Raw genomic sequence first — 27,201 nt, 5'->3', positions numbered from 1 at the left:
ATACTTACCTGGACGGGGTCTATGGGTGATCAAAAAGGCCCATGGCCTAGAATGGTGGCCTCCATTGCACTTAGGAGGTGCACTGATCTAACATCTCCTCAAGTGGGAGAGTGTACGTCATAATTTGTGACAGTGGGTGCCTGCGTTCGCGCGGCCCCTCCCCAAATTATAGTTCAAAATTTTGTGTTCCCTTCTTTAGGACTTTTTTCTTTTGTCGTAAAATTTTTCTAATTTGTTTTCATAGGCTTGTATCATCTTGATGATGTAAGGTACTAAACTTAAAGTTTGTTTAGAAAAACAAAAGGCTTCAAACTTCCTTGAAGTTCAAAATTTTTAGTTTCTTCTAACATTTAGTATTTGGGATTCTTGCTCCTTTGGGGTTAAAATTTTAAAACAAGGAAAACAAGGAGGAATTCATTTTGTATCATATTTTCTCTCTACCAAACACTATTAGAAATTAATTTTTTCTAATATATTAAAAATTAAGAAAAAATAAATAGTAATGATGTGTGAGATTAACATTTTTTAATTTATTTGCTACAATATTTTATTTTCTTCTCACTTAACCAAATCTAAAAAAGTAGATTTTTCATGTTTTTACTTCCTTTCCTTATTATTTTCTAAATTACGAATGAAGCCTAAAAATGATCAGCCTCTTTTTTTAGTTCTTGAAATGAAAATAGATGTATATTTAATATTTATATAAGGATTGTTAGGAAGTTTTAATTTCCTATTGTGGGTTCACATATTTAAGAATAATTATTTTCTGTCAAATAGTAAGTTAATTTGGGACTGATGAGCTTCTAAACTAAACCTAATATATATAAAAAAATATGATAGGATTATCGTCCCCAAGTCAAATCACAAACAGTTTTTACGTTCTTGCTTCTTCATCTAGAAAAAAAAATACAAGTGAGGCACTTAAGGATTTAACTGCGAAAAATAAAAACTCTCCGCTAGAGATTGTTGGACGATCAAATCAGACACATCTATGAATTTAAGTATTTATTCTACATTTAATATGTATCCAAGCATTTATTCCGCATTTAGTTTTCTTAATTGAATAACATGATAATCTTGGATTCCTAAATTTATGGATTAAAGTTAATTCTAACAAGCATCACCCTATTAGTTCAAAAAAAAAATTTTGGGGGGGGGGGGGGGGGGGGTGCGGGGGAAGGCAAAGTCAAAACTTGATCAAATATATTAACTACATTAATTAAAAGTTTATAACATTCATGTTCTTCCCCAACATTAATATGTTTTAGGAAATAGACAAACTTTGCTAGACATCAAGAATGTCAATAGGTAGAGCTGATTAAGATAGTATTTGATAGTGGATTTTAACAAATTAAAATAAGTTTTTAGGAAGCATACCATCTCCTATTTTGTATTCTTTGCTATCCTCTTTTAAGGTCAGAATCTGAACTTTGAAATCTTTTCTTAAATAACTAGCACTACAAATTTGTCTATTGCCAAATTAGTAGAGTTAGGAAATGAGTTTGTCACACATTGGAAACTTTGAAAACTCCCTTGGTTAAAATTGGACATCTCACCCACGTCTCTCCCTCAGCATAAAACCTAGTAGTAAAGTGGATATAATCTTGTATTTGAAGATGAGAATGTTTGGCAGTAACTACTTGTTAATGAAAGACATTTTGAAGATTGAAAAATTAAACCGATCTAGATTAATATAATAATATAAGTATGCGTATAGATAGCTGAAGCTATGATGGTGCTCTAAGCTTGGGGCACTAAAATGATAACATAAAATAAGATGAGATCAATGCCCTCAATGCCTAATGCTTCAGAGGCTACACGCCACTAAACATGACAAAGAATCCACTTCACAGTTCCTGCTAAGATCTCAAAATAGAATGAAATCATTATAAAATCAAGTGATAAACTTAATTCCATTTTACCTACCAAACATGTAAAATTTTTCAAGAGAGATTTGAGGCAAGTAAGTATAAAAATAAAGCCTCCTGAGGAAACCATGTCAATCCTTCGGCAGCAAGCAGGAAGGGATGTAAATGAGTGTTCAGGCATACACTATTGCAACATATTAATTACAACAATAGCATACAATAGTAAGGATCAAATCGAGGGGAGAATTCGAAACTCCTTTAAACAACAAAAGGGTAAAAAAAAAAACAATACCGAAGACTCAAATGGGAAATCATCGTTCTTGTTTTCCACAATCCCTTCAGTTTCACTGCATAAAAAACGACGATACATTCATGATTGAACAGGCATGGAACAGCCCCAATGGATCTATTCATCTATATCGAAGGAATAAGCAAACCCACCTATGCATCTTCACCTCCGCCAGCTTTAGAAGAGCTTTCCATCCTCTGGTCCTCTGCAGTAGTAAAATAAGAATACAGAACAAAAATAAATAAATAAATATATAAATAAATGAGATCATCTGATTGCCAGTAGAATTATCTGAGCACCGAGATTTCCACTGAGGATTACAACCTAGTACAACAAGTGACTGCAGACTTACTACAATGTTGCAACAACAACGCATTTAATTTTTTTCCTAACAGATCATCGCCAAAAATGACAAAGGAAATGAAGCGGAGTGGAAATCCATCACTAGTTGAGGACAAGTAGCTACCATTAAACTTTTCCTGGCCAATCAAATAGATAATACACTCAAAAATAATGCCGAACTCATTAAATAAAAGCTTTGGATACCTTACAGTTTTGGAACCATGTTTACTCCACGTAAATGCCGATAAATAGAAAGAACTTAATAGGAAGCAAGCACGACAAACAAAGGGGGGTGGGGGGGGGACAGATGGAAATAAGGGAAGAAGGTGGGGAAGAGAGGACGATGATGCTGCATTTCAGGTGTAACAGAAAGCCTTTCTTTCTGTCTCAAAAAAGAGGGTCCTTGTGTTTTTATTTTCCCTTTTTTCCTTGAACATTCCAAACCACTCGTGGACTACTGACATACTGCTCTAGAATTGCAGGCTATATCCTACACATTGAACGGAACAGCCCAAGAGATCGCCTGGGGAGCATGGAGCTTCACATGCAGGTGTAAAGGAAAGAACGAAGGGCTGAGATGGATAGCTACATTCAAAAACTATAAAGGGACTGAATCAGTTGCACAATTTCTCCAATTTCTATTCTGCAGATTACCTCCATCCTCAGGGATGTCAGAAGTCCAAAGAGTGAGGTTGTCCCTCAAAAGCTGCATAATCAAAGTGCTGTCTTTGTAAGAATCTTCGTTCAGGGTATCCAGCTCTGAAATGGCTTCATCAAAAGCTTGCTTTGCAAGTTGGCAGGCCCTGAGATACATATTTACCATTTAGATAAAATTCATTCTGCACAGACCCCACAGAAAAAAGGATAATGATTCTCATATAAGAGCTTAATGTCTACCTTTCTGGTGAATTCATGATCTCATAATAAAAGACAGAGAAATTTAAAGCCAAACCCAGACGGATTGGGTGTGTGGGAGATAAATCAGTCTCTGCAGCAGCAGAAGCCGCCTGCAAACAGAAAATGGAAACCAACAAACCAAGTTAATACATGAGGTCATGCTTCTATAAGAAGCCCATAATTCAGTCTCTGTAGCAGCAGAAGCCGCCTGCAAACAGAAGATGGAAACCAACAAACCAAGTTAATACATAAGGTCATGCACATAGAGGTCATGCTTCTATAAGATGCCCAGAATATTCATGTTAGCAAACTCATTTTGACAATTTAAACCCAGGTGTCAATGATGACCATAAACTATGGAAGTACACAGCCTAGCTCGAAATATCAGAAAGTTCTGTGAGCAAAATTTCAGTTAAAATAAAGGAAAATTCCAAATGCACACAGGGGAACTGACATGCAGTCTTGAAGGCTGCAGTATTAACATCTTCCATTATTTTATTTTATTTTATTTCAAAAGATTGAACAATTGCTTAACTTCAATCATTAGTTTGATTTTTTGAAGGTTTAAATAATTTAGTCAACCAAAGTATATGAAAATCTCTAATTTGTAATTACAAAGAAATTTCATCCCCATAAAAGAACTATGAAAATGAGTTAGAATTCAATCCCTTCCGGTGTTATTTATACAAATATAGACAGTAGTGACTAGTGCCCCTTTATCCTTCAGACATATAGTGTTTGAGCAATTCACATGACTCCCTTTCTTGAGCACCCACAGACCATGTTAATGTTCCATAAATAGTAGGAGACCACCTTTCAAATAACATTGACGCCCTTGCTCAAGCATTTAATATGGTTTCTCCACCTCTTGTCCTACATTCAAGGAGACACCAAGCCTTTGTGTCAAAGCAACATCCTTCTAAAGGGAAAGATAATGCCATTCCAACTAAGACATTATTCTACCTCAATGCTTCTGTACCCTGTTTGGCTCTCTCTCATTCTATTCATGACCTTTCGCCCATTTCTACACAAGAACTGAGATATTATAGGGATTTGCTCGAGGCATTGTGACTTCCGTAGCACAGCCCCCACCAAGTTATGCAATATTTCCTTTTGTTTCTCCTTGCTTATGTAAAATAGTACACAATCAATGAATCATATCTTTTTCAAAATTGATTAATATTGTTCATGCTCGGTTGGTTTAAGCAAAACTCTAATCCAAAATACCATAACCACCATAATTTGCTTTTGTTAAATCATGATTCATAATTGGGAACAAATTGAACTATTTCCCAATGTGATGACATATAAGGAATTAAGGAATTCCAGATGAGGGAATTCTTCCTCAATTATGCAGATCAACCCATACACATTACCATCCAAGACTTTTCTATATAGTGATGGCATTTCCTGTATTGGCGATCATTTCCGAGTGCCACATCTTTTGAGCACAGAGGGATAACTTCCCACACTAAGCCTCCTACTTTGGAACTCTTGTACTTAACCCTTCTGTTGCACACACTTTTGGCACTTTTCTTTTGGATTATCATTCGGTTAAATGCCTCAATCTGTGGCCCACTGAGGTCATCCAACTCGCAGAGACTTCACTTTAGTTTCCAATTACAGTACAAAAAATTTTGACCATAAACGTGTTATCCCTATGCTCAGCCCCTTAAATGTTCAATAGACCCACAAAATCTCCAAATTGACTCATCCCACGCACAAGGTTTTGTGTATGATCTTTTTGAGTTTCAAATTAGAAATTTACTGGTAACTTCTGGGTTTGGGCATAATCAATATTTTCATCCTAAACTCTTGGGGTGAATGCTTACATCCTTCGTCCATTGAAGACCAAGTCTTGACTGCCATAGTGGACTTGAGCATCCCGAATCAGAACACCATCTCTGCTTTGATGAATTCGATGACCTCTTACCAAGATCTTTATAACTAACTCCTATAATGTTTGGTATAAAGAGCGAAATGAAATGAAACAGAATTGGTGTTTATAATTTTACATATTTGCTATAAAATTTTTCATTCCAATCCACTCACATTCCATTCAATATGGTGTACCAAATATTGTGTTAGGGCGAATGCTTGCATCCTTCATCTATCAAAGACGAAAGCTTGACCCATTGTAATGGAATCAAGAATCTAAATTGGGAACACAATATGCACTTTCAATGACCTTCACCTGATCTATTGTAGAGTTGGCATGGAGAAGAAAAGGAGAGAAAAATATGGCAGCAGTTGCCTGCAGCATGTCAGTACAGCTCCAGGTCTGCCTTTTATAAATTAATAATAAAAAAAATACACGCAAGACAAAAATATGTCACTCAGACCTGAAAATTAATAAAATAGCATATTCTCTTTTAACACTTTCCCTCCCCCCCGCCTCCCTTTTTCCAAGCTAGAAGTGCATATATAGCATCTCACCCAGCTTGTTACAACCATTAGACAAGGTAGGCTTAATAAAAATTATTAAGCCTTCATCAGATCCACAGATTTCACAAATGGAGTCCTCACAGCCTTCTTTGACAAAGTAGCCTTCACAAAATCAGGGTCAACCTCAATGTGGATTTGTCTTCTCATGAAACATTAGGTTGCTAACCAGGTCTTAAATTTCGATCCCGACTAAAATTTCACAGCTCCAAAAGTACAGAAATATCGACTTCAATTTGAAAAACGGTGGAATTAGTCGTAAAGCATGGAATTCTTTTATGAAACTTTAGAGATGGTTAATACACATAATAATGTAAGTTCCAGGACTAATATATTATAAATTAAATACAGTTATGTTGTGTATGAGGTGCAATAGTTGTAATATAACGTGTATAAAACATATTCAGTTGATACAATACAAATAAAGATAATTTAGATATGACTGGTTAAATAAAATGTTGTTGTAAGTTCAATTTTTCATATAATTTCCAAAGCCCTTGTAACACTCTTTTGTTTTAACCAAAAAATAAGATAGATTTAAGAGAGAAATTTCACTTTGTGTCTAATCTCACATTTGAATTCCAAGGAAATTTTATTCTATTGTTAAAATTTCGACAAGTTTCGCTAAAATTTTGAGATTTTGATAAATTTCTGATGAACTGTTGAAATTTTGAAGGAAACTATGCAAGATGGGAAATCGATTGCCGTTTCGATTTCAAAGATGATGGAAAGTGGAAATTTCGATAGTTTCGTGAAAATTTAAGACCATGGTTGCTAATAATATAAATGTCAGCTCGATTATCATAAAACATATCAATGGGTTCTGTTTCCAAGAATCTCATCTTTGACATAAGAGACTTCGACCACATAAGCACAGTCACACTATTATGAGCCTGAGCTTAGGTTCTGATTTAGCATCAAATCTTGCTACAGTAGTTGTTTCTTACTATGCTAGGCAACAAGAGCACCTCCCACGTATGTACAGTAGTAGACTTTAGATCATCAACAAACCAACACAATATCAAGTATCCCATGATTTCACAGTTTATATTACATTTATATATAAAATATATGCCGCGAGAGCTTTGAGATACACCATAGAATCATGTAAACAACACCCAATATGGCAAAAATACAATCCCATGTGGTTGTTTGAGATTTTACATAAGTTAACTCACTACCCCCACAAAAAGGATATGTTAGGTCTAGTGATAATCAAGTATATCAACTTGCAACCAACTGCCTATATTAATGATTGTCCTTAATGTTCCATCCAACATCCTAGACCAACTTCACATAGGGACTCATAGGACTAGCAACTGGTTTAGTGCCCAACATGCCAATTTGACTCAGCAAGTCCAAGATATATCCTTGCTAAGATAAATTCAATCCTTTCTCACACCAATCTAACTACCCAGAAAGTAATGGCAAGTACCCAAGTCCTTGATTTTGAAATTTTTCTTGAAGTCGCTGCTTGATTTCAGCAATTCTGCTTTAATGACTGTCAGTGATGATGATATCAAACATAAACTATTGGAAGTACCACATTGGTTTCCTTTTTGTGGACAAAGACGGAATGGTCAAAGGAGCACTAGATAAAAACCAAATGCAAAGACCATCATGCTAAATTCGTCAACCCAAGCTCAAGGAGACTATTAGGACCACAAATGACCATATGCAACCTATACCCACCAAATCTTCATACAAGACAACACTCTTCACACCCAATTGGTAGGAGGGCCAATCAAAATTAGCTGCCAACGAGATCAAGGCACAAAAAAAATTTATTCAAGCTATAGGAGAAAAGATCTTAAAATAATCAACAATATATGTTTGGCTGCACCCCTTGGCAACCAATCAACCTTTAAGTCTCACAATAAAGCCAAAGATATTTAATGGTGTAGACCCAACAACACCTAACTCCATTTCCTTACAAAAAGAACAATCGAGTCCTAAATCCCTCAAGTGGTAAGGACATCCATTTTGACACCCTTTGCATGCTTCCATCCAAGGTTAGAAAGCGATCCAACATGTGAGGAAGGGATAGAAAAAAGAAGATGGACGAGGCAAAAGAACCCATAGGGACTAGGAAGGTGATGGATTGAAACATAATCAACATGGGTAAGTGTCACGAGCTAAGCTTGTTCAGGGCATTATGCTTTCCTGTGACCGCTTATCTCGTGTGCTTGGGATGGGTCTCCATCATGTAAATACTAGTGTAGGATTATTTTCTGCTAGTAGAGTCTTTGTAAGCCAAATAAGGCAGTATGACTCCTCGGTCACTTTGATGTTTCCTAGTGCCAGGATGATAATTTCATAAAAACCTCTTCTTTAGGGGAGGGTGAGTGTTCATCAGTCATTGTAAAACTCACTAGCAATTGTCAACGTGCTTAGCCTACTTGCCTCCTTCGCTAAGTACAACATGTCAACGGATGATTTGTTAATGAATTACGTTTGCTTCAATGTTTACTGCTTGCTTGCCACAACTTTCATGAATTGATTACTATTTCCGCTGCTATCTGAATGAATGTTAATGAAAGTGCTTCGTGGATGAATGTTGGTAAACGATAAGCTGGCTAGTTAAGCAAGAGTGCTTTAGCTAGCACCGCACGGCCCTTCATAACGGTGTGAAAATAGTCGGACCGTGACATTTGGTATTAGAGCCAAGTCGGTGACACTTGGTGAGAGCCCAAGGTTGAGTTGCTACGTGAATTCGATTGCCTTCGTTGTTGGATTTGGGAAGCTTTGGTAAGTGACCATGGCACCAAACACTGCTGAGAGGATCAGCGTGCTGGAAGCACAGGTTGAAACAACAACCAACACTATGGTCGCGGAGGTGGCCCAGATGAGAGAACTTGTTGATGAGATGATGGGATCACAAACACATCAAACAGGTTTGCTAGGCCACTTGTCAGAGGACTTTCGCCACACAGTGGAAGCTTTGCAGGCCCAGATGGCAGATCTGGATGCAAAGATGAATGTGATGGTTCTTGCTATGGGGAACTCCAACACTCCGAGAGTTAGCAAGACCAAGGTGCCAGAACCCAGGACGTATGAGGGTGCCCGAGATGCCAAAGAGTTAGAGAACTTCTTGTTTGATGTGGAACAGTACTTTCGTGTTGTGAGGATGGCCTCAGAACAGGCAAAGGTGGATACTGTAACCATGTACTTGATTGGTGATGCCAAACTGTGGTGGCGTACCAAGTACAGAGAAATTGAAAATGGAAGTTGTGTAATTGATAGTTGGGCAGACTTGAAGAGAGAGCTCAAGGCCAATTCTTTCCTGAGAATGTTGAGTATGATGCAAGAAGAAAACTGAGAGATCTCAAGCATACGGGGTCAATTAGCGAATATGTGAAACAATTTTATGCTTTAATGTTGGATATTCGGGATATGTCGGAGAAGGACAAGTTGTTCTATTTTCTTGAGGGGATGAAACCGTGGGCAAGAACTGAACTTCAAAGGCAAAGGGTTCAAGACTTGTCAACTGCACAAGCAGCTGCAGAACGCTTGACAGACTACACTGGTGATGAGACCGCTTCGTCCAAACGGTTTGGCGGAGAGGAAACAGTGGAAAGTCTTTCAAGAATGGCAAACCCAAGAGTGGGGGAGCCGAGTCTAAATCATCAACCTCACAAGAAGTTTCGTCGTCTCAAGGGTTCAACACACCCAATGGAAAGGGGAAGAGTAAACTTGAGTGTTTCTTGTGTCGAGGTACTCATAGAGTTTTTGAGTGTCCTCACAAAGCATCACTTAATGCTATACAGGCTTCCATTGTAGAGCAGGCAGTGGAAGACGATGGGGAAGAGGATGATGCCCCGAGGGTGGGTTCAGTGCGGTTGGTGAACGCATTGGAAAAGCAGGCAAAAACACCGAAAGTTACATGAGCAAAAGGGTTAATGTTTGTGGACTTGAGGATAAATGGGAACAGTACTCGCGCTATGGTGGATACGGGGGCTACTCATAATTTTGTTTCGCAGTTGGAAGCATGGAGACTCAACTTATCCTTAGAGAAGGATACAGGACGCATGAAAGCAGTTAACTTTGTAGCCCAGCCTACTCTGGGAGTAGCCAAGCAAGTGGCTATAAAGCTTGGACAGTGGGAAGGTCATGCGAATTTCACAACGGTGCCATTGGATGACTATCCGGTCATTCTAGGAATGGAGTTCCTAATGGGGACGAGGGTAGTGTTGATGCCCTCGGCTGGTTCCCTGTGTCTGATGGGAGATCACTCGTGCATGGTGCAAGTCGTTGCAACGAAAGGAGACGAGGGGAAGTCCTTTTCAGCCATACAACTCAATGAGGGATTGGGTCAGGGTGAGCAGACACGCCTAGCCACGGTGGTGGTAGACAAAGAAGTAGGCCAAGAGCTGGGGCCTACGACCATCCAAGCGGTGTTGGATGAGTATAAGGAGGTGTTGCCGGATAAGCTGCCTCACAATTTGCCTTCACGACGAACTGTGGAGGATGAAATCGAGTTGTTATCAGGAGTGAAACCACCTGCTAAAGGGCCATGTCGGATTGCGCCTCGAGAGATAGTAGAGTTGGGGAAACAGCTTGATGAATTGGAAGCGGGATGTGTTCACCCTTCCAAAACGCCGTTGGGAGCATCGGTGTTGTTTCAAAGGAAACATGAAAAGCATCTACGGAAGGTGTTCGACAGGCTGAAGGGAAACATTCTGAACGTGAAGAAGAAGAATTTCTCTTTTGCTCGGCGGAGCAACAAATTCCCTGGTCAAGTGGTTGAACAAGGTCCTATTCGGAGGGGTATGGAGAAGGTAAGGATGATTCAAGAACGGAAGATCCCCACGACAGTGAAGGAGTTGCGTTCCTTTCTTGGCCTTACTAGATACTGCAGGAAGTTCGTTGAGGGGTATTCACGGAGAATGACTCCAATGACAGGACTATTGGGAAGGTATTATTGGCCGCACACACGGGATGATGTGGATGATTATACCAAAACTTGTCTCACTTGCCAACAAGACAAGGGGGAGCGGAAGAAGTATGGTACTTTCATGGCCACACCAAAGTACTGTTCGGTAGAGGGGACGACACAATTGTTCCTTGTGACTATTGTGAGATATTGGGGTGTTCCCCAAGTTATTATTTGTGACCAAGATTTAATGGTCACTGACAACTTCTTAACAGAGTTTTTCAGGATATTCAGGTCACACCTTGACATCTCTTCGAGTTATCATCGACAGACAGATGGACAGATGAAGAGATTCAGAGAGCTGCTAGATGAGTACTTGTGCCATTTTGTCAATGACAACTAGAAGAATGGCGTGCAACTACTTGATGTGGCTCCGTTCTATGGCAACGCCCAAAAGGCGCTCAACAACCAACAAGAGCCCTTTTGAGCTTGTTACAGGCCAGCTGCCGCTGTTACCTCACACAGTGGGCTGTACAGACAAAAGAGTCCCAGGGCGTACATCTTCACCAGTGAAGGGAGACAGAATGCAAAGTTTGCCCAAGCCTATCTGGAGAAAGCTTCTAAGCAGATGAAGAAGTGGGTAGATCAGGAGAGAAGATCACAGTTTCATGTCAACTGTCTCAAGCCATTCAACGCCAACACCAACGACCTGAGCAGAAGTCAATCAAACAGCGCAGAGTTGAAGACAGTGCAACTTCACAGACATGAAGTTGAAGAGATCCTTGCAGATAGAAAGTTCATATCCTCAAGGAAGAAGCAGCAGAAGTTCCTAGTGGAGTGGAAATGCCTTGATGACAAAGAAATCAGCTGGATTTCTGCGGAAGATATTCAACCGTTCGTGGACAAATTTGAAGTGTACCTACCGCCAAAAGTCTACGAGGACGTCGACCGCATAAGTGGGGGAGAATGTCACGAGCTAAGCTTGTTCAAGGCATTATGCTTGCCTGTGACCGCTTATCTCGTGTGCTAGGGATGGGTTTCCATCATGTAAATACTAGTATAGGGTTATTTTCTACTAGTAGAGTCTTTGTAAGCCAAATAAGACAGTATGACTCCTCGGTCACTTTGATGTTTCCTAGTGTCAGGATGATAATTTCATAAAAACCTCTTTAAGGGAGGGTGAGTGTTCATCAGTCATTATAAAACTCACTAGCAATTGTCAACGTGCTTAGCCTACTTGTCTCCCTCGCTAAGTAAAACATGTCAACGGAGGATTTGTTAATGAATTACGTTTGCTTCAATGTTTACTGCTTGCTTGCCACGACTTTCATGAATTGATTACTATTTCCGCTGCTATCTGAATGAATGTTAATGAAAGTGCTTCATAGATGAATGTTGGTAAACAATAGGCTGGCTAGTTAAGCAAGAGTGCTTTAGCTAGCGCTGCATGGCCCTTCACAACGGTGTGAAAATAGTCGGACCGTGACAGTAAGCAATTGGATACCTTTTCATTAAGCAATTGGAATCCAAGTTACACTACGAGGGATATCAACTGCCATAAGTTGAAATAGTGGAGGGCAAAAGAGGCTGCTTGATGTAGGACAAGAAGCGGGTATTTATATGGATCAATTCGACCCAATTTTGAGGCCTATGTCAAAGAATAGGGTTAATGGTTTACTGGGTCTTAAACCCAAATGCGCTTGGTTAGTTGTTTAATTATGTATGTTTAGTTTGCTTGTATTAGGATTATGTATGTTGAGGGCTAGAATGTAGTATTTGTGTATTCTAAGGGTATGTTTGTAATGTAATGAAGTTTTAAGGGTTTATAAGTAATTTCATGTGAAGAGGCTTTCTTATAAATAAGGTGTGAAAGCTATGTTGTAAGCAATTGATGTTAAATTTGAATCATGGTATTAAATAACAGCCGTTACATAGCATAACGGGCTGTTACAAAACGGAAAAACAGGTCGCCAATACCGTTACAAGCCGCATTAGCGGCAAGCCAAAAATTCACATGGGTAACGGCCGTTATGGAAACATAATGGCTCGTAATGGCCGTTACACTATCATTACGAAACGAAACGTCCATTACGGCACGTTACGGCCGACAGCCCCTTACAGCGTACTTTATCTCCTCGAATCTACTCCACTTTGTGAGTCTCTCCTTCGTCTGATATCGTCATTTGAATCCTCCAAAGTCCTAAGAACCGAAAAGCAGCTTCAAGCCTTCAAACCCTTAGATTTGTCGTCCGCAAGCTAAGTTTAGTTCCCTCTTCACATGATTCACTCTTCGATTTTTCGTCTCCTTCATACGTACAGCTTTGATCTACTGATCTGAAGCTTCGAAGTCCCTAAAACCCCCAAAATCAGCTTCGTCTCCCTCAGTCCATCATTCGTCTCCTTCGTCCAAGAACCCACAAATCAGCTTCGAATCTTCGAAGCCTTCGATTCCTCCAAAATTTGGGGGCTTGCAGGTAGCAGCTACAGCAGGCCAGTAGCTCTCTCGCAGTCGCAGGCTCGCAGCTTCCGTGGGAGTCGGGAGTGGGTATTGAGTAAGTGGTAACTAGGCAGTGGGTGGTGGCCAGTGGGTATGTAATATGTATGTTGTTTATTATTTCAATTTATGCTTTATTGCTTAATAATTTATCTGGTTTATTATTATTTCAATTTATGCTTTATTGCTTTATATAGATTCTAAATATCAATTTGCTTTAAATTTCAATTTATTTAATTAGTATATAAATTGTAAAATTCAGTTTTAAATTTAGTTTGTTTTATAATTTCAATTTATAGTTTATATAAATTTATAAATTTCAGTTTATTTAATTACTAATTAGTATATAAATTGTAAATTTCAGTTTGTTTTATAATTTCAGTTTATAAAATATAAATATAATTAGTATATAAATTTAGTTTATTTATTATTTAATTAGAATACAAATTAATAATTGTAAATTAGTAATGATTGTATAAGTATATTTTATTAATTAAAATAAAAAAATTAGTATAAAGTTTTTAAAATATAAAATTTAGAGTTACTTAGACTCTTAGAGAGTTAGAACCTAAAACTTAAAACTTAAAAACTTAGAGTACAGATTTAGTAAAAAATTATTAACTAATATTCTACATATTTATTTATTTTTAATACCTTGAGATCCTTGACAATTAATAATTTACTATTAGATCTACAATTTATAATAAATTCTAATTCGAACACAATTAGTCAAGTCTCAACTCTTAAGTGACTCAAGTTCAAGTATATTACCATTTAAATAATTAAATTGAAAGATTTACAATTCCATATTTATTTTGTTAAATTGTAATTTTAATATAAACTATTGTATTATATATGTATAAATCAACTAAAATTTTTAATAGTTAGTATTTAGTAACTTGAAGTTTAAATTTAATCCATCATTTATGTAATATTGTTATGTAATTAACTAATTAGTTAATTATGTACCATTTTATTATTAATTTATTGTATAAGGATGATAACTATTTTTTGTTTACTTGTGTAGAAGTCATCTAATCAAGCACCAATATGCCACATGATAGACAAGGAATTGAAGAGCTACCTAGTGAAGACATTGGTTGGCATTTTGCTACTCTAGTAGAAGGTAGTAGACATGTTGTCTTATGTAAATTATGTGGAAAGACAATTAAAGGAGGAATTACGTGATTGAAACAACACTTGGCACATAAAAAATTGTCTTCATGTCCCAATGTAACCACGCAAATGAGAGAAGAAATGATGAAACATCTACAACAATATGCAGAGAAAAAGAAAGACAAACAAAAAAGGCAAGATGAAGTAGAAGCTCAAATCAGAGGAGATTTTGAAAATTTGAGCGACGCCGAAGATTCAAATGAGGAAATAATGAGATTTGTTTGACAAGAAAGCATACGAGCACAACAAGAATGGGAATAGAGGCAAAGATTTAGGGCAAGAACCGGTGGAAGTGATAATTATTATGAACAGCGCGGGGGGGCTCTAGTAGTGGCAGTGCCGGTGGTTTTGGTAGAGCTCAGTCACAAAGTGTTCGACAAGCTGGAGGCAGTGGGCGACAATGGATTAATCCTAACGCCCCTGAAGCTAGATTAAGAGCGATGGATCCTACTCTAGAAAGAAATAGGAGTGTCAAGCAACCAAAAATAAATACCAAAATTCTAAAGGGTTTAAGGAGTAAATTAGGAAAAGCAGTGAGCAAATTTCTAATTTATAATCGAATTCCAGCGAACGTAGCTGACTCTCCTTTTTTGTAGCCGATGCTTGATGTTGCTGCAGAGGTTGAAAAGGGGGTGAAGGGTCCATCACTCTATGAGATCTTTGAAATATATTTAGAGCAAGAGTATCGGGAAATAAAAACATATATATCTTCTTTTACTGGCATTTGGAATGAGAGAGGTGTAACCATTATGTGTGATGGTTGGTCAGGGCCCACAAGAAAACACATAATAAACTTTTTAGTTTACTCCAATAGAGGCACTGTTTTCCACAAGTCAGTTGATGCATCTAATGTGCCGAGCTGAACAACTGAATATTATTTCAAGTAATTTTGTAATTTTAATTTTCTTAAGCCACTTGATGACTGACATATTTTTAATTAAGTAGTAGTAATTGTTGAATCTATAATTTCATTTTAGATTAATGGACGAGGTAGTTGAAGAAATTGGAGAGGAAAAGGTTGTCCAAGTTGTAAGTGATAATGAAGCTGCAATGAAGGCGAGAGGAAAATTATTAATGCAAAAGATACCCAATCTCTACTGGACAGCATGTGCAGCTCATTGCATAGACCTTATTCTTGAAGACATTGGTAAAAAAAGTAATGTGAAGAAAGCCTTAGAAAATGCTAAAATAATAACTTTTTTTATTTACAACCACATGTGGACAGTGAATTTCATGAAAAAATTCACAAATAATAGAGAATTGCTTCGTCTTGCCATAACTCGATTTGCCACCAACTTTATTGCCTTGGAGACTATTGTTTAGGCATAAACAAGCATTAAAGGAAATGTTCACATCTGATGCTTGGAAAAAATCAAGATTTGGAATGGCAAAATCTGGTCCAGCATATGATGCAAAGAAGATTATCTTAGGGAAAGAGTTTTGGTAGAAAGCCTCCGATATAATTAAAGTGCAGGAACCCTTAGTGAAAGTTCTTAAATTGGTTGATGATGATGAAAAACCAACTATAGGTTTCATATATGAGGCAATTGATAGGGCAAAGTTGGCAATTCAGAAAGACTGCCAATTCTACAAAGATTATTAGAAAATTATTGATCATCGGTGGAGTTTTCAATTGCATCGAGACTTACATGCAGTTGGTAAGTGTTAATAAAATACAATTTCTTATTATTCATTATGGCATGTGTGCTCCTGAGCTACAAAAAATAACAATCAGAGTTCTTAGTCAAACCACGTTAGCTTTGAATTGTGAGCGTAATTGGAGCACCTTTAGTCTTATCCATACGAAAACAAGAAATAGGCTAAAGTACATGAGATTGCAAAAACTTGTTTTCGTGCATTACAACATGCGGTTAAAGTTGAGACATACAATGAGAAAAAGCCAACAGGACATTGAAGATAGTTTTAACCCTATTAACTTGGACTATATTTTCGAAGAAAATGATCCTTTGAGTCCATGGTTACAGGAAAGAGAGGCACCATTACTCGACGATCAGGACAACTCCAATTGATTAGATGAAGAGGTCAGTGGTACTGCACAAGGAGATGATCAGCCACCAATAAATGTGCATGATTCAAGTTTAAGTCCTGAACGTACACAAAGTGATGATAATCTTGATTTGAGCCCACCAAGTGATGATGATGGTGGTAGTGGACCTAGTGGTGCTGGGACTGGGGTTGGGGGTGGGGGTGATGGTGGCAGCGGTGCAGAATATGGGTATGGATATGATACAGGGACATCATTTGTAGTGGAAACATATCCTCTAAGTCGTTATGAACTACTTGATATACCCAAAAATTATGACTTGGGAATTCCTCCAGGTTACCAATCTTCACAACCCAGGAGGAGTAGCCAACAATGAGACTGTGATTCTGCTGAAGATTCATATGGTGTGGTTCGTAGTTTTGGCAATTTTGGTTTAGATGATTCATCATCACAATCATATGGATCTCATTCAGCATATCCATCATCTCATAGTGAGTCCACCTCTACACACTACCCAAAGCCAGCCCCCAACCCCAACTTATGGACATTATTTAGGATATGGTCAACGAGGAGATTATGCACCTCACATATCAATTGGATTTTCATCACCAGTACATTTTGAGGAGCAACAACGAAATGACGCAAATTTGGGTTTATTCAGCTATGTATTTCCACAAGGATGGGGAGATAATTTCCAATCCCAATCTCGAGATACAGATGCAAATTATGAAGACCCACCACGTCATTCTTTTTGGTGGTGACATGTGTTATACTGTTATGTTATAAATTTGAAATATTGTATTCATGTATGTGTATTGTGTATATTGAGTATTGAGTTTATTGACTCATTTTTAGTAACTTTGTCTTTAATTAATTGATTCTTCATTTTAATTACATTTCTACATCTTTTTACTCATTAAAGTAATTTAAATTATAAAAAAAAAAATAATTTTGTAAACAATGCACTAAAATTAATATAAAAATCATAATGCCTATCAAAAAACATTCGTAGGTTGAATGAAGACCTTTAAAATTCATTAAAAATCATGTATTAATGGGTTTCATGCTCATTTTTCGATTTTGGCATGGTTGTGCATGCATAAAAAAAATTCACGACCGTTACACCCGCTTCATGTTACGTAACACCCGCGTCTCCCGTGTCCCACAACACCCACGACCGTTATGCGACGTTACCTGCGACCGCGATTTCGAACCATGATTTGAATTGAAGAGAGCACGGGTTTCCCCTTGTATCTCTTCCCTCCTCTCTTCCCCTTCCTTCCTGGCTTCCTCTCTTCAATTACTTCTAAATTCTCCCATGGCTGCAGATCCTTCATGCTGCCCCTGCATCATTTGTTATCAAAGCCCAACCACAATCTCATTCTTCCATTTCAATTCCCCCATCTTTCCCTTTCACTCTTCTTCTTTCCCTTCTTCTCTTTTTCATTCTCCCCACAATTCTACAACTACCCTCTCTGTTGCTGCTTCTTCCTTCTTCTCCTCCTCCTCCCTTATTCTTCCTTCTGGTCTTCTTCTCTCTCCGTTCTCTTCCTTCATTCTCTCTTTGGTTCTTCTTTGCCCTAAATTTCAGTTAAAAAAACGAAAATCAGTTCTCAACTTCTGAATTCCAGCAGTGTCCTGATTTGTTCGAACACCCCCTTTCCAGACACCATTGTGCTACACCACCCATCCCATTGAAATCAAAACCCCTCAAAACCTATCCCCTCAAATTTTCATCACCAACTGACCATGTGTTGGGTCCACAACCACCACTAGGTTACCCAACTGTCAACCCTTCAAAAACCTAACCTCTTGTGCTTTCCTCATCACACCACTACCACTGCAACCCCAATCCCTTGATCTCCCCTGGCCCCAACTTTCATCATTGGAGGACCCTTGCCGACAGCACATGCGTCCCGCACGCTAGCAACTAGAGTGAGTTAGCCAAACTCTCCTCTTGTTTCCAGTCTCACAAGAAATTGCCCAGCCATGATATTTTGGGTTTCCTTCGCAATATTTTGACCTGCAAGGAGATATTTTGATTGTGGATACAATATATTGCAAGCAAGCGCAATAAATTGGCAAGAAATGCTAGAAATTGTTGTGACCAGCATGGAAATCAAGTTTCATTGCTGCATTTGTGAGTTTTCTATGTGAATTCATTTCATTTTTGCATGATACTCAAGATTGAAGGTGACTCGAAGATTGTTCTTAAATATTAAGAGTGAAGTTTGTGTTTTGCATGAATAATTGAGGCTTGTTCGCAAATCGGTTAAGAATCCCTGGTGATATATAATTGCATCATTGTGACCAATGTTGAATTGTCTGCAAAGGTGCAATTGTTATCCAGCCGGGTACAAAACAAGGAAAACGTCTTGGAGAGTATTGCCAATGCTTTGAATAGGCAAACAAACAAAATTGAAGCCTAAGGTAAAGGGCCCATGGAATTTCCTACCAAATAAGATGGTGGAATAGCTGCTGTCCCTCATACTTTTGAGTTGTCTGAAGGCCAAAGTAATCTGAGTGAGGGAATTAAACTAGAAGTCTAAGATTTTAATGGTGATGCTTCTTGATGGATTTGATGATTGGGTGTATTCTTCGGAGTACTATTTCCAATGGTATGACGTGAATGAGGCTAGAAAGTTGTACTTGGCTGAATCAAAATTGAAGGGAATTGCTCAAATTTGGTGGATCAAACAGTGGGATATCTTTAGAACAAGAAGACTGGTGAGATTACAATGTGGGGAGAGATGAAGCAAGCCATGCCGGAGCAACTTGTGCCTCCCAATTATCAGCAGCATGTTCATCTCCTCTTTAATTTGAAGCAAGAAGAGAAGATGGTGATGGAGTACACTTGTAGATTCTATCATTTGGCTACTCATGCTAGTATAGAATGGAAGGAGTATGTGATGATAGCTTAGTATGGAAAGTGTTAAAGCCAGCTATTGCTTCCAAACTTGCTGCAAGTTGTATCATTACAGTTGGGGATGCAGTATGGGAAGCCACTCAGATTGAGGAGGATTGCACTCCTAGAGCTACACTAGCCCTTCAGATTGAGTAGAGTACTAGGGAAGTTGTACGAGAGAAGACAGTTGAGCAGTTGGGTAAGGTCTTTAGACTTATACCTCTTCGAAGAATCCTGAGCATTCTGGAACAACTTCTAAGAGCCAACCATCACTCAAATGCATTAAATGTCAAGGTTTTAGATATTGAGTCACACAATGTCCCAATTAATTCATGGCTGTTGCAGAAAAAGGAGATGATGATGATGACACTCAAATAGTTGAAGCAGAAATAGAAATCCCAAGTGACTTAGATGACGATGGCAATGTGAAAATCTGTTTAGTGCTTCCCACAAGGTTAAAGAAAAAGAGGATTGGAAGCGAACCAACATCTTTCAAATTTCGGTGATATACCAAAAGTAGCTTTGTACTTTGGTTTTTGATCCTGGCAGCTGCACAAATCTAGTTTCTGGAGAAGCTGTGAAGAAGTTAAATTTGAAAGTTGAGCCTCATCCTGAACCATACAAAATTGCCTGGGTGAATAATACCAACTTAAAGGTTCATGATTGTTGCTTACTTCCCTTCAAGATTAGTTCCATTGTGGAGGCAGTGCAATGTGATATCCTTCCCTCTTAAAATTTGTCATATCCTTTTGGGTCGTCCATGGTTATTTGATAGGAAGGTTAAGCATAATGTATACAAGTATTCTTATTCCCTCTCCATTGATAACAAGTATAAGTTAACGCGATCATGAATTTTACCACTCACCAAATTTGAAGCATACCATTGATTCCTTTCTTACAAAACGAGATGACTCTATTCATGGTGATGAGCTCCTTGATACTTTCCCCAACTTGACGGAGTCGAGTTCTTTTTGGATGGAGGGGATTGGTGAAGGATGAGAAGTGGGTGTTGGGATGGATCAGTTTGACCCAATTTGTAGGCCTATGTCAAAGAATAGGGTCAACGATTTATTGGATCCTAAACCCAAATGTGCTAAGCTGGTTAGTTGTTTAATTATGTGTGTTTAGTTTGCTCGTATTAAGATTATGCATATTAGGGGCTTGTTTGTAGTATTTGTATACTCTAGGGGTATGTTTGAAATGTATTCTAGTTTTAGAGGTTTATGTGTATTTCACGTGAAGAGGCTTTCTAATAAATAGTGCGTGAAAGCCATGTTGTAAGCAGTTGATATTGAATTTGAATTGAAATGAACTTGAGTTTTCCCCTATTTATCTCCAGCTCTTTTCCCCACCATTCCTCTATTCAATTTCTTCTAAAATTCTCCCATGGATGCAAATCCTTGATGCTATTCTTGCATCACAACTACATAGTGGTAGTGATGTTGTTTGTGCCAACTACCCGCCATACATAAGCCCTCAATTGTTTCTTTGGGTTAGTGGTAATGGATTCAAAAGCCCAGCAGAAGTTTTATCCATAGGCATAAGGGTAGGAACATAAATGAATAATCTCTTTGGATAAGTAAAAAGACTGAGCTCATAAATTCAAGTGCATTATCATATCAAAAATTTTGATTACTACTACCAAATTGAGTTTTTATTTCATAATAAAATTGAGTAAATACATTAAGAAATTCAAACCTATATTTTAACACAAAGATCCAAGTTATATGTGAAAAATAATCCACAAAGGACACAAAATATTGGTGTACACGAACTCAAAAAAGGAGAAGACAATGATTTAATACAAGACTCGACTCTAGACGAAAAAATGTCCTAATATGCTTTCTTAATTTTATTTTTGATAGCAAATGAAGAGATTTTGCTAATAGATTAAGAATATACATAAAGAAGAATAAGACATCTCCATATAGAAAATATAGGACAAACCATAATGAAAATACAAACATCAACAAAACAAAGAAAACATAAACAAAAAACCACTTCTCCCATAATCAAGCCATAAGGTAGTGCCAATCTCACTCAACATCCAAAAAGCTCACTCCTTTGAAATGTAGTGGCAAGGCGAAGATAGCATTGTCCATCCCACTCTAGATTCGCCCAATTTACTATTGGAAAAAATGAATATGAAAATAGGATGCCGAAAATAAAATTGAGAAAGCTTATAGGTTGAGGTGTGCGTAGCACTGCCCTTTAGAAAAGTTTTGCCCCTCCATTACGGTGCAAAAGGCTCATTGGCGTCTACCCCTAGGATACAACCCCCCTTTTGATCGGCATGCACTCACCAATCAAAACAAATCAAGTTCTCAAAACATATCTAGCCTCGAGATATATATACACAAATAAGTATTAAAAAATGATCAACAACAGTCATAAAACAGTTAACAACAATGGTCAGAAAACAGTCACAAAACATTTAATAACAATGGTTACAAAACGGTCACATAAACAGTCATAACCATTTTCATAACTATTAATAAAATTAAATAATTATTTAAACAACCGTTAGAGGAGACAAGTAGTTGCGACTTTGGAAATACTGTTTTTACAAAATACCAACATTTAGATCCCTATTATCATGCCACAATCAACAAGTGGAACATCAAAACAACAATAGTAGTATACTAGAAAAACATGCGACTCACTTCACATAAGGAAACAACAACAAGAAGCCTAAAGTTCCACTAAGTGGGGTTGGTTACATGAATCTTTTTCCACCAATTCACCCAATTGAGAGTGTTTTCCTCTATTAAATTAAGCGCTATTAAATCCTTCCTCACTACCTCATTTCAAGTTATTTTAGGTCTATCCCTATTCCCTACCCCTTTTCATGCCAGAAACAATAACTAACTCACTCCTTCTTACCAGTGCTCTACTAGGCCTGCATTTCAAATGCCCAAACCATTTAAGCCGCCCCTCCCTTATCTTGTCTTCAACCGATTCTATGCCTAAATTATTATGTATATGCTCATTTCTTTCGTTATCATTTAATGTCATATCACTCATCCACCTTAATATCGCATTTCACAACTTTTACATTTTGTACATGTTGTTTCTTATTTGCCCAACATTCTGAACCATAAAGCATAGTCTGCCTTATAGTTGTCTTATAAAACTTTCCTTTTAATTTTAAGGGTAATCTATGATCACACAACACACCTGATGCACTCCTCCATTTTACCCAACCTGTTTTAATTCTATGTACTATATTTTCTACATCAACAAACTACCATGAAAACACACACAACAACCAACCAAGCATGCTAAATAGCCTAACAAAGAGTAGCCCCCCCCAGGCCCTAAATGACTCTCAAACCAATGAAAAGGAGCAAAACTTAGTGTCCAAATTAGCTCAAATAAACCAAACTTAGAGGAGTTTGTAAAGTTAGAGATGAAGAGAAGATGAGAAGGAGAAAAAAATCAGGCAGCAGTTTCCTACAGCTCCAAGTCTCCTCTAATATATATAAAGGTCTTTATGGCTTCTACGTCAACCCATTTGGTGAAGTAGTCTATGACCACCAATATGTAGGCATTTCTCCTCGAACCAGGGTCTTACTTTCCCAATGATTCCTAGTATGTAGTTTATCTTTGAAGGGCCAACCAGTGTCTTTAAAATAATCACTGCATTTTAATGTGTGAATGGTGTGTTCCACAAATCCCCACATGGACTATAGTAATTGCCTTGAGCATTTCATTAATAATAGCACACCGACTCCCTTCTTATAGAGTTGGTGTAGTCCATCACCTAAAATAAACTACCTTGCATTCAATTCCTAGACATTATTAGCAGGATAATTAGGATTGCAAAGAAAATGTATGTTAATTTTATCCTATCCTCACTCATCTCATCGTTAGAGATGTTGAAGGCTAAATTCCTTTCTTTAGGAGTGCCATTACTACATCTACTGTTAGTTATGGATCACCTTGGATGTAGACTAAAAATAAGCTTCCAAGACAATAATGAGTGCATCATATTTTACTCCATAGTTTGAAGGATTCTCAATGAGCTTGAATGAGAACTTGGTCAAGCGCCCTTCGGGGACTTAATAGTTACCTCTATAACTGCCCCCGAAGAGAATCAAGAACTGTCAAACCTTAACTTCCAAAGGGCAAGCTAAGACTCAGATTTTCCTTCACATCTAGGACGTCTAGGAATAGGTAATCCAACTACAAAATCAGCCTAGGCTTGTCCTTTTACTATCTTTTGTGTTACATATACTGTAATGAAGCCTATGAAAGCTAAACTCAATTTACCTATGCGTCTTGTAAAAACTAAAGTTGATTTGTCCCAAGAACCATTGTAATTCTTTCATAATAGCAAAGTTGAACCTCCATGATTGCTTTTTTCATGTTTTTGTCCACTTCAATCCACCTATTATGACCTTAGAAACCTAAGAAGTTTCTTTGGCACACTTTAGAGAGTTTTATCTTTAAAACATGTTGCCTCATCCTTTTGATGCTCAAGAAAAAATCCCAAATATGATTTTTGATGATCTTGAGTTTCACTAGTACATGGTCAGTATATACTCATTAACTTGTTAAACAATGTCACATAAGATCAGCCTTTTGGTAGGATAGCCCCAGCATCCTTAAGCATGGAAGGCCCTTCGGGTCACAAATGCCAATGGAACCTGCACACAAGAATGTTGTCTTGTGGACATCTTCGTCAACTATAGGGATGATCATAGCTTAAGTGACCATCCATGAAAAAGAGCATTTTATTGGCATAGAATATACATCTTTTAGGGTGGGAGCGTTTTCAAAAATCTATGCACACCTCAAGTTTCCCATTTGTCTTTATTATTGAGGCAATAATAGGCACATTCAACATAAGGCCTTTTATAGCCATTTTGTTTCTCCCTCCATGTTTAGCACTACTTTGTTAGGCATCCTCTTTCGAGGTTGTTGATGTTGCTTGTATCCTTCTTTAATTGAAAGCTTATGCTCAACTAGACACGTCTAACCCACAAATACCCCCATATGACCAAGCGAAGCAAATTCTAAATTTCTATAGGACTTATTCACCTTGTCTTCTTGTCTCATTTTCATATTTTGGCTTATATGAGTAATCTTAGCTTCTCCCTCTATTTTCAAGGTTTCTAGCAGTTAGGTCTTGTACCTAGGCCTTCAAGTCCTCTAGCTTTGCAATGACTCCTCAAGGGTCTTTTTAACTCCTTTTGGACTATAAGCAAGCTCTAGTCATCCACTGTAACCTGGTCAGCTGAGTTGACTATTTTTTTTTTTTCAAATCGCCCTGCAAAACCTCTGAAAGGTCATGTGAATATCCTCTTCTATTCCCTAAAAAATTATTCGTATCTTTGGGACTAAAAAATGGAAAACAAAGTATTGCTTTTTTACATCTATACAAATAAAAAGAGATTTCCCTAATTTGATGTCTATTTTTTGTTTCTTGAAATACTCATGTATAAATATTAGTTGAATAGAAAAGCTAATGCAATTTAGAAAAATATTAGTATCTTACAATTACCCATAACTAATTTACAACTAACACAGATATTCTATCATAACTAACCCATAATTAAAAACTCTTTCTTAGTATCTATTTTTATAACATCTTAAAATATTGATATAAAAATTCTAAATATCAATAAAAAACTTATTACTACTTGCCAATAATTCATTGTGTAATAAAGAGTACGTTAAAAACATAGGCAAAATTCTTACTTAAATTATAAAAACGAAAAAATAAAAATGCAAGGAATTAATTAATCATATGTACCTAAAATTAATTAAGACAAAAGAAAAGTTTCAATCTACATTTTTTGGGTCATTATATTCTAAAAAACCTTCATTGTCACATCTTAACATTCAAAATTGAATATTCAAAACAAGGACACATGGACAATCTATACTATTAACTAAAGGAACCCGAGGCAGTTATCAATCTGCACATTTTGCCCTAACTTTTCCTGAAGTACCTTCTTATACAAGTTTACACTTAAAATAAAACTCTCAATTTATGAGTAATTTGGTAAATTAACATTCCTTAAAAGCCTACCCACACGTCCATAACTCTCCCATTTCCTCATTATTTCCTTAAATTTAGGGCTGTGGACGCAGCAATTCACAAAATAAATGTCTAAAATTCCAACCATTTAACGACTTATTGATGCTAAAGATCGAAGTTACACCTCCATGTAAGGTGACCTTTTATTTCCTTTGGCCAAATTTCTTTGTATGGATATTATTTTTCTTCGTGACTACTTACTTAGAAAGCACCCAGATATACTATTTAAAATCACTCAAAACTACCCCAAAATACAGGAATCTTTAAAATTTGAGATTAAACAATGTCTAATGCTTGCACGTGCATAGTGGGTTCTCGATCCGCTAGAAAATAGAATATATATGAAAAAAGAGGAATATTACACGCCAATCGCGTAACCCACACAACTGACATGCCAAAAAAAAAAACAAAGAACTAACGAGAAATTTTTTTCCTGATAAATTGCCAAAAACTGTAACCTTAATGATGATAATCATGAGCCCAAGACAGATGGCAGTATACCTGGTACGCCTTAAGCGACTGATCTGCGGCCTCTTTCTTCTCATTACCTGCCTTGAACTCGGCAAGATACCGATAATAGTCCCCCTTCCTGTAATCGCTCAAAACGCAAATCCTTTAATAACCCAAAAATCAGAGCACCACAAAATCACCAAAATCAAATCAAATCCTCACATCTTATAGTAAAACACAGTGGACTCCCCCGCAGCAGAAGAAGGAATGAGATGCTCGTCGATCACAGTCATGACGTCACCGCAGATGTTGGAGAGCTCCGACTCCACCTTCTGCCTGTACGCTTTGATCTGCCTGACGTTCTGCTCGTTCCCCTTGGACTCCTCCTTCTGCTCGATCGACGACAAAATCCTCCACGACGCCCTCCGCGCGCCGATCACGTTCTTGTACCCCACCGACAGCAAGTTCCTCTCTTCCACCGTCAGCTCGACGTCGAGCTTGGCGACCTCCTTCATCGACTCCACCATCTCTGCACAAACAAAATACTCCAATAAGTAGAAGCAGAACACAACCGCAACTGGAAGCTCCTCAGCAAATGAACTTCGAATCACAGATCGAAAGAGAAGAAGAGAGGAAAGAGGAACCCTAACCGTCGTAGCGCTCGGCTTGTTCAGCGAGCTTGGCGACGTAGATGAAGTGCTCGCGGCCTTTGGAGGGGGAAACCATGGCTGATCTCTGAGTTTCTCTCTTTCTCTCTCTTCTCTTCCTACTGTGAGAGGGGGCGACCGGAGAGGAGAGACGAGGGAAGAGGATGGAGAGGTGAGGTCTTGCTGAGAGCAGGGAGTCTTTACTGGCTACCGGCAATTGCCGGTTGCCGGTGGGAGAAGGGTCTTGCGGGATCCACGTCGTATTTCAGATCGTTTCGGCTGAGCGTACCGACAAGTGGCAGCATGTTCACCGGTTTGGAGGAAACCTGATAAAAAGTGAGAATGAAATCATAATGTAAAGCTAGTTATTTTATTTCTTTGAAAAAGAAAATGAAAGTTGAGAAGATCATATGAATTTTTTTTTTAAATTATTTTAAAATTAAATTATTTTTTGAATCATTTAAATATTGATTTGAAATTTTATACTATAAAGATGTTTTGTAAGATCCACAAGATTTTTTCTCTTATTTGATAGTATAAATGAGAACATTACAACCACTCAATATTAATATATTATTATTTGATCAGAAAGAAATAGGAAAAAATAGATATATAAATAAAATAAAATTTATATTATTAAAAAAAAATAAAAAAATAAACTCCTCTTCTCAATTTCAGAAAAGATTAACATTTTAAAGCTCAATTAAATCGAAACCGCACGTAACATGTATTTATTTATTCATCTCTCACTCTTTTTTTTATCATAT

General features: G+C 37.5%; 1 protein-coding gene and 1 non-coding gene across 3 annotated transcripts; one reads left to right on the top strand and one right to left on the bottom strand.

Annotated features, from left to right (window-relative positions):
* LOC131147277 (U1 spliceosomal RNA) lies at positions 1-161 on the top strand. Its single transcript, XR_009134670.1, has one exon. It is a non-coding gene; the product is annotated as a U1 spliceosomal RNA (small nuclear RNA).
* Positions 162-1,953: 1,792 nt separating this feature from the next.
* LOC131146553 (14-3-3-like protein D) lies at positions 1,954-26,778 on the bottom strand. 2 transcript variants are annotated; one of them, XM_058096225.1, is made up of 7 exons: positions 26,438-26,778; positions 26,010-26,316; positions 25,839-25,926; positions 3,397-3,506; positions 3,154-3,302; positions 2,310-2,362; positions 1,954-2,215 (listed from the first exon to the last, which is right to left on the bottom strand). In XM_058096225.1, the coding sequence occupies exons 1-6, from the start codon at positions 26,511-26,513 to the stop codon at positions 2,310-2,312; spliced, it is 783 nt and encodes a 260-aa protein (XP_057952208.1). In that variant the 5' UTR covers positions 26,514-26,778; the 3' UTR covers positions 1,954-2,215. The 2 variants fall into 2 exon arrangements, with proteins under 2 accessions (XP_057952208.1, XP_057952199.1); XM_058096216.1 differs by having other exon boundaries at positions 1,954-3,302; positions 26,438-26,754.
* Positions 26,779-27,201: the final 423 nt, after the last annotated feature.

Source organism: Malania oleifera, chromosome 1, assembly GCF_029873635.1.
Source record: "Malania oleifera isolate guangnan ecotype guangnan chromosome 1, ASM2987363v1, whole genome shotgun sequence".
In the NCBI taxonomy this organism is placed as follows: Eukaryota; Viridiplantae; Streptophyta; class Magnoliopsida; order Santalales; family Ximeniaceae; genus Malania; species Malania oleifera.
The sequence above is the reverse complement of the archived record's forward strand: the minus strand, read 5'-3'. Positions and strand labels throughout refer to the sequence as shown.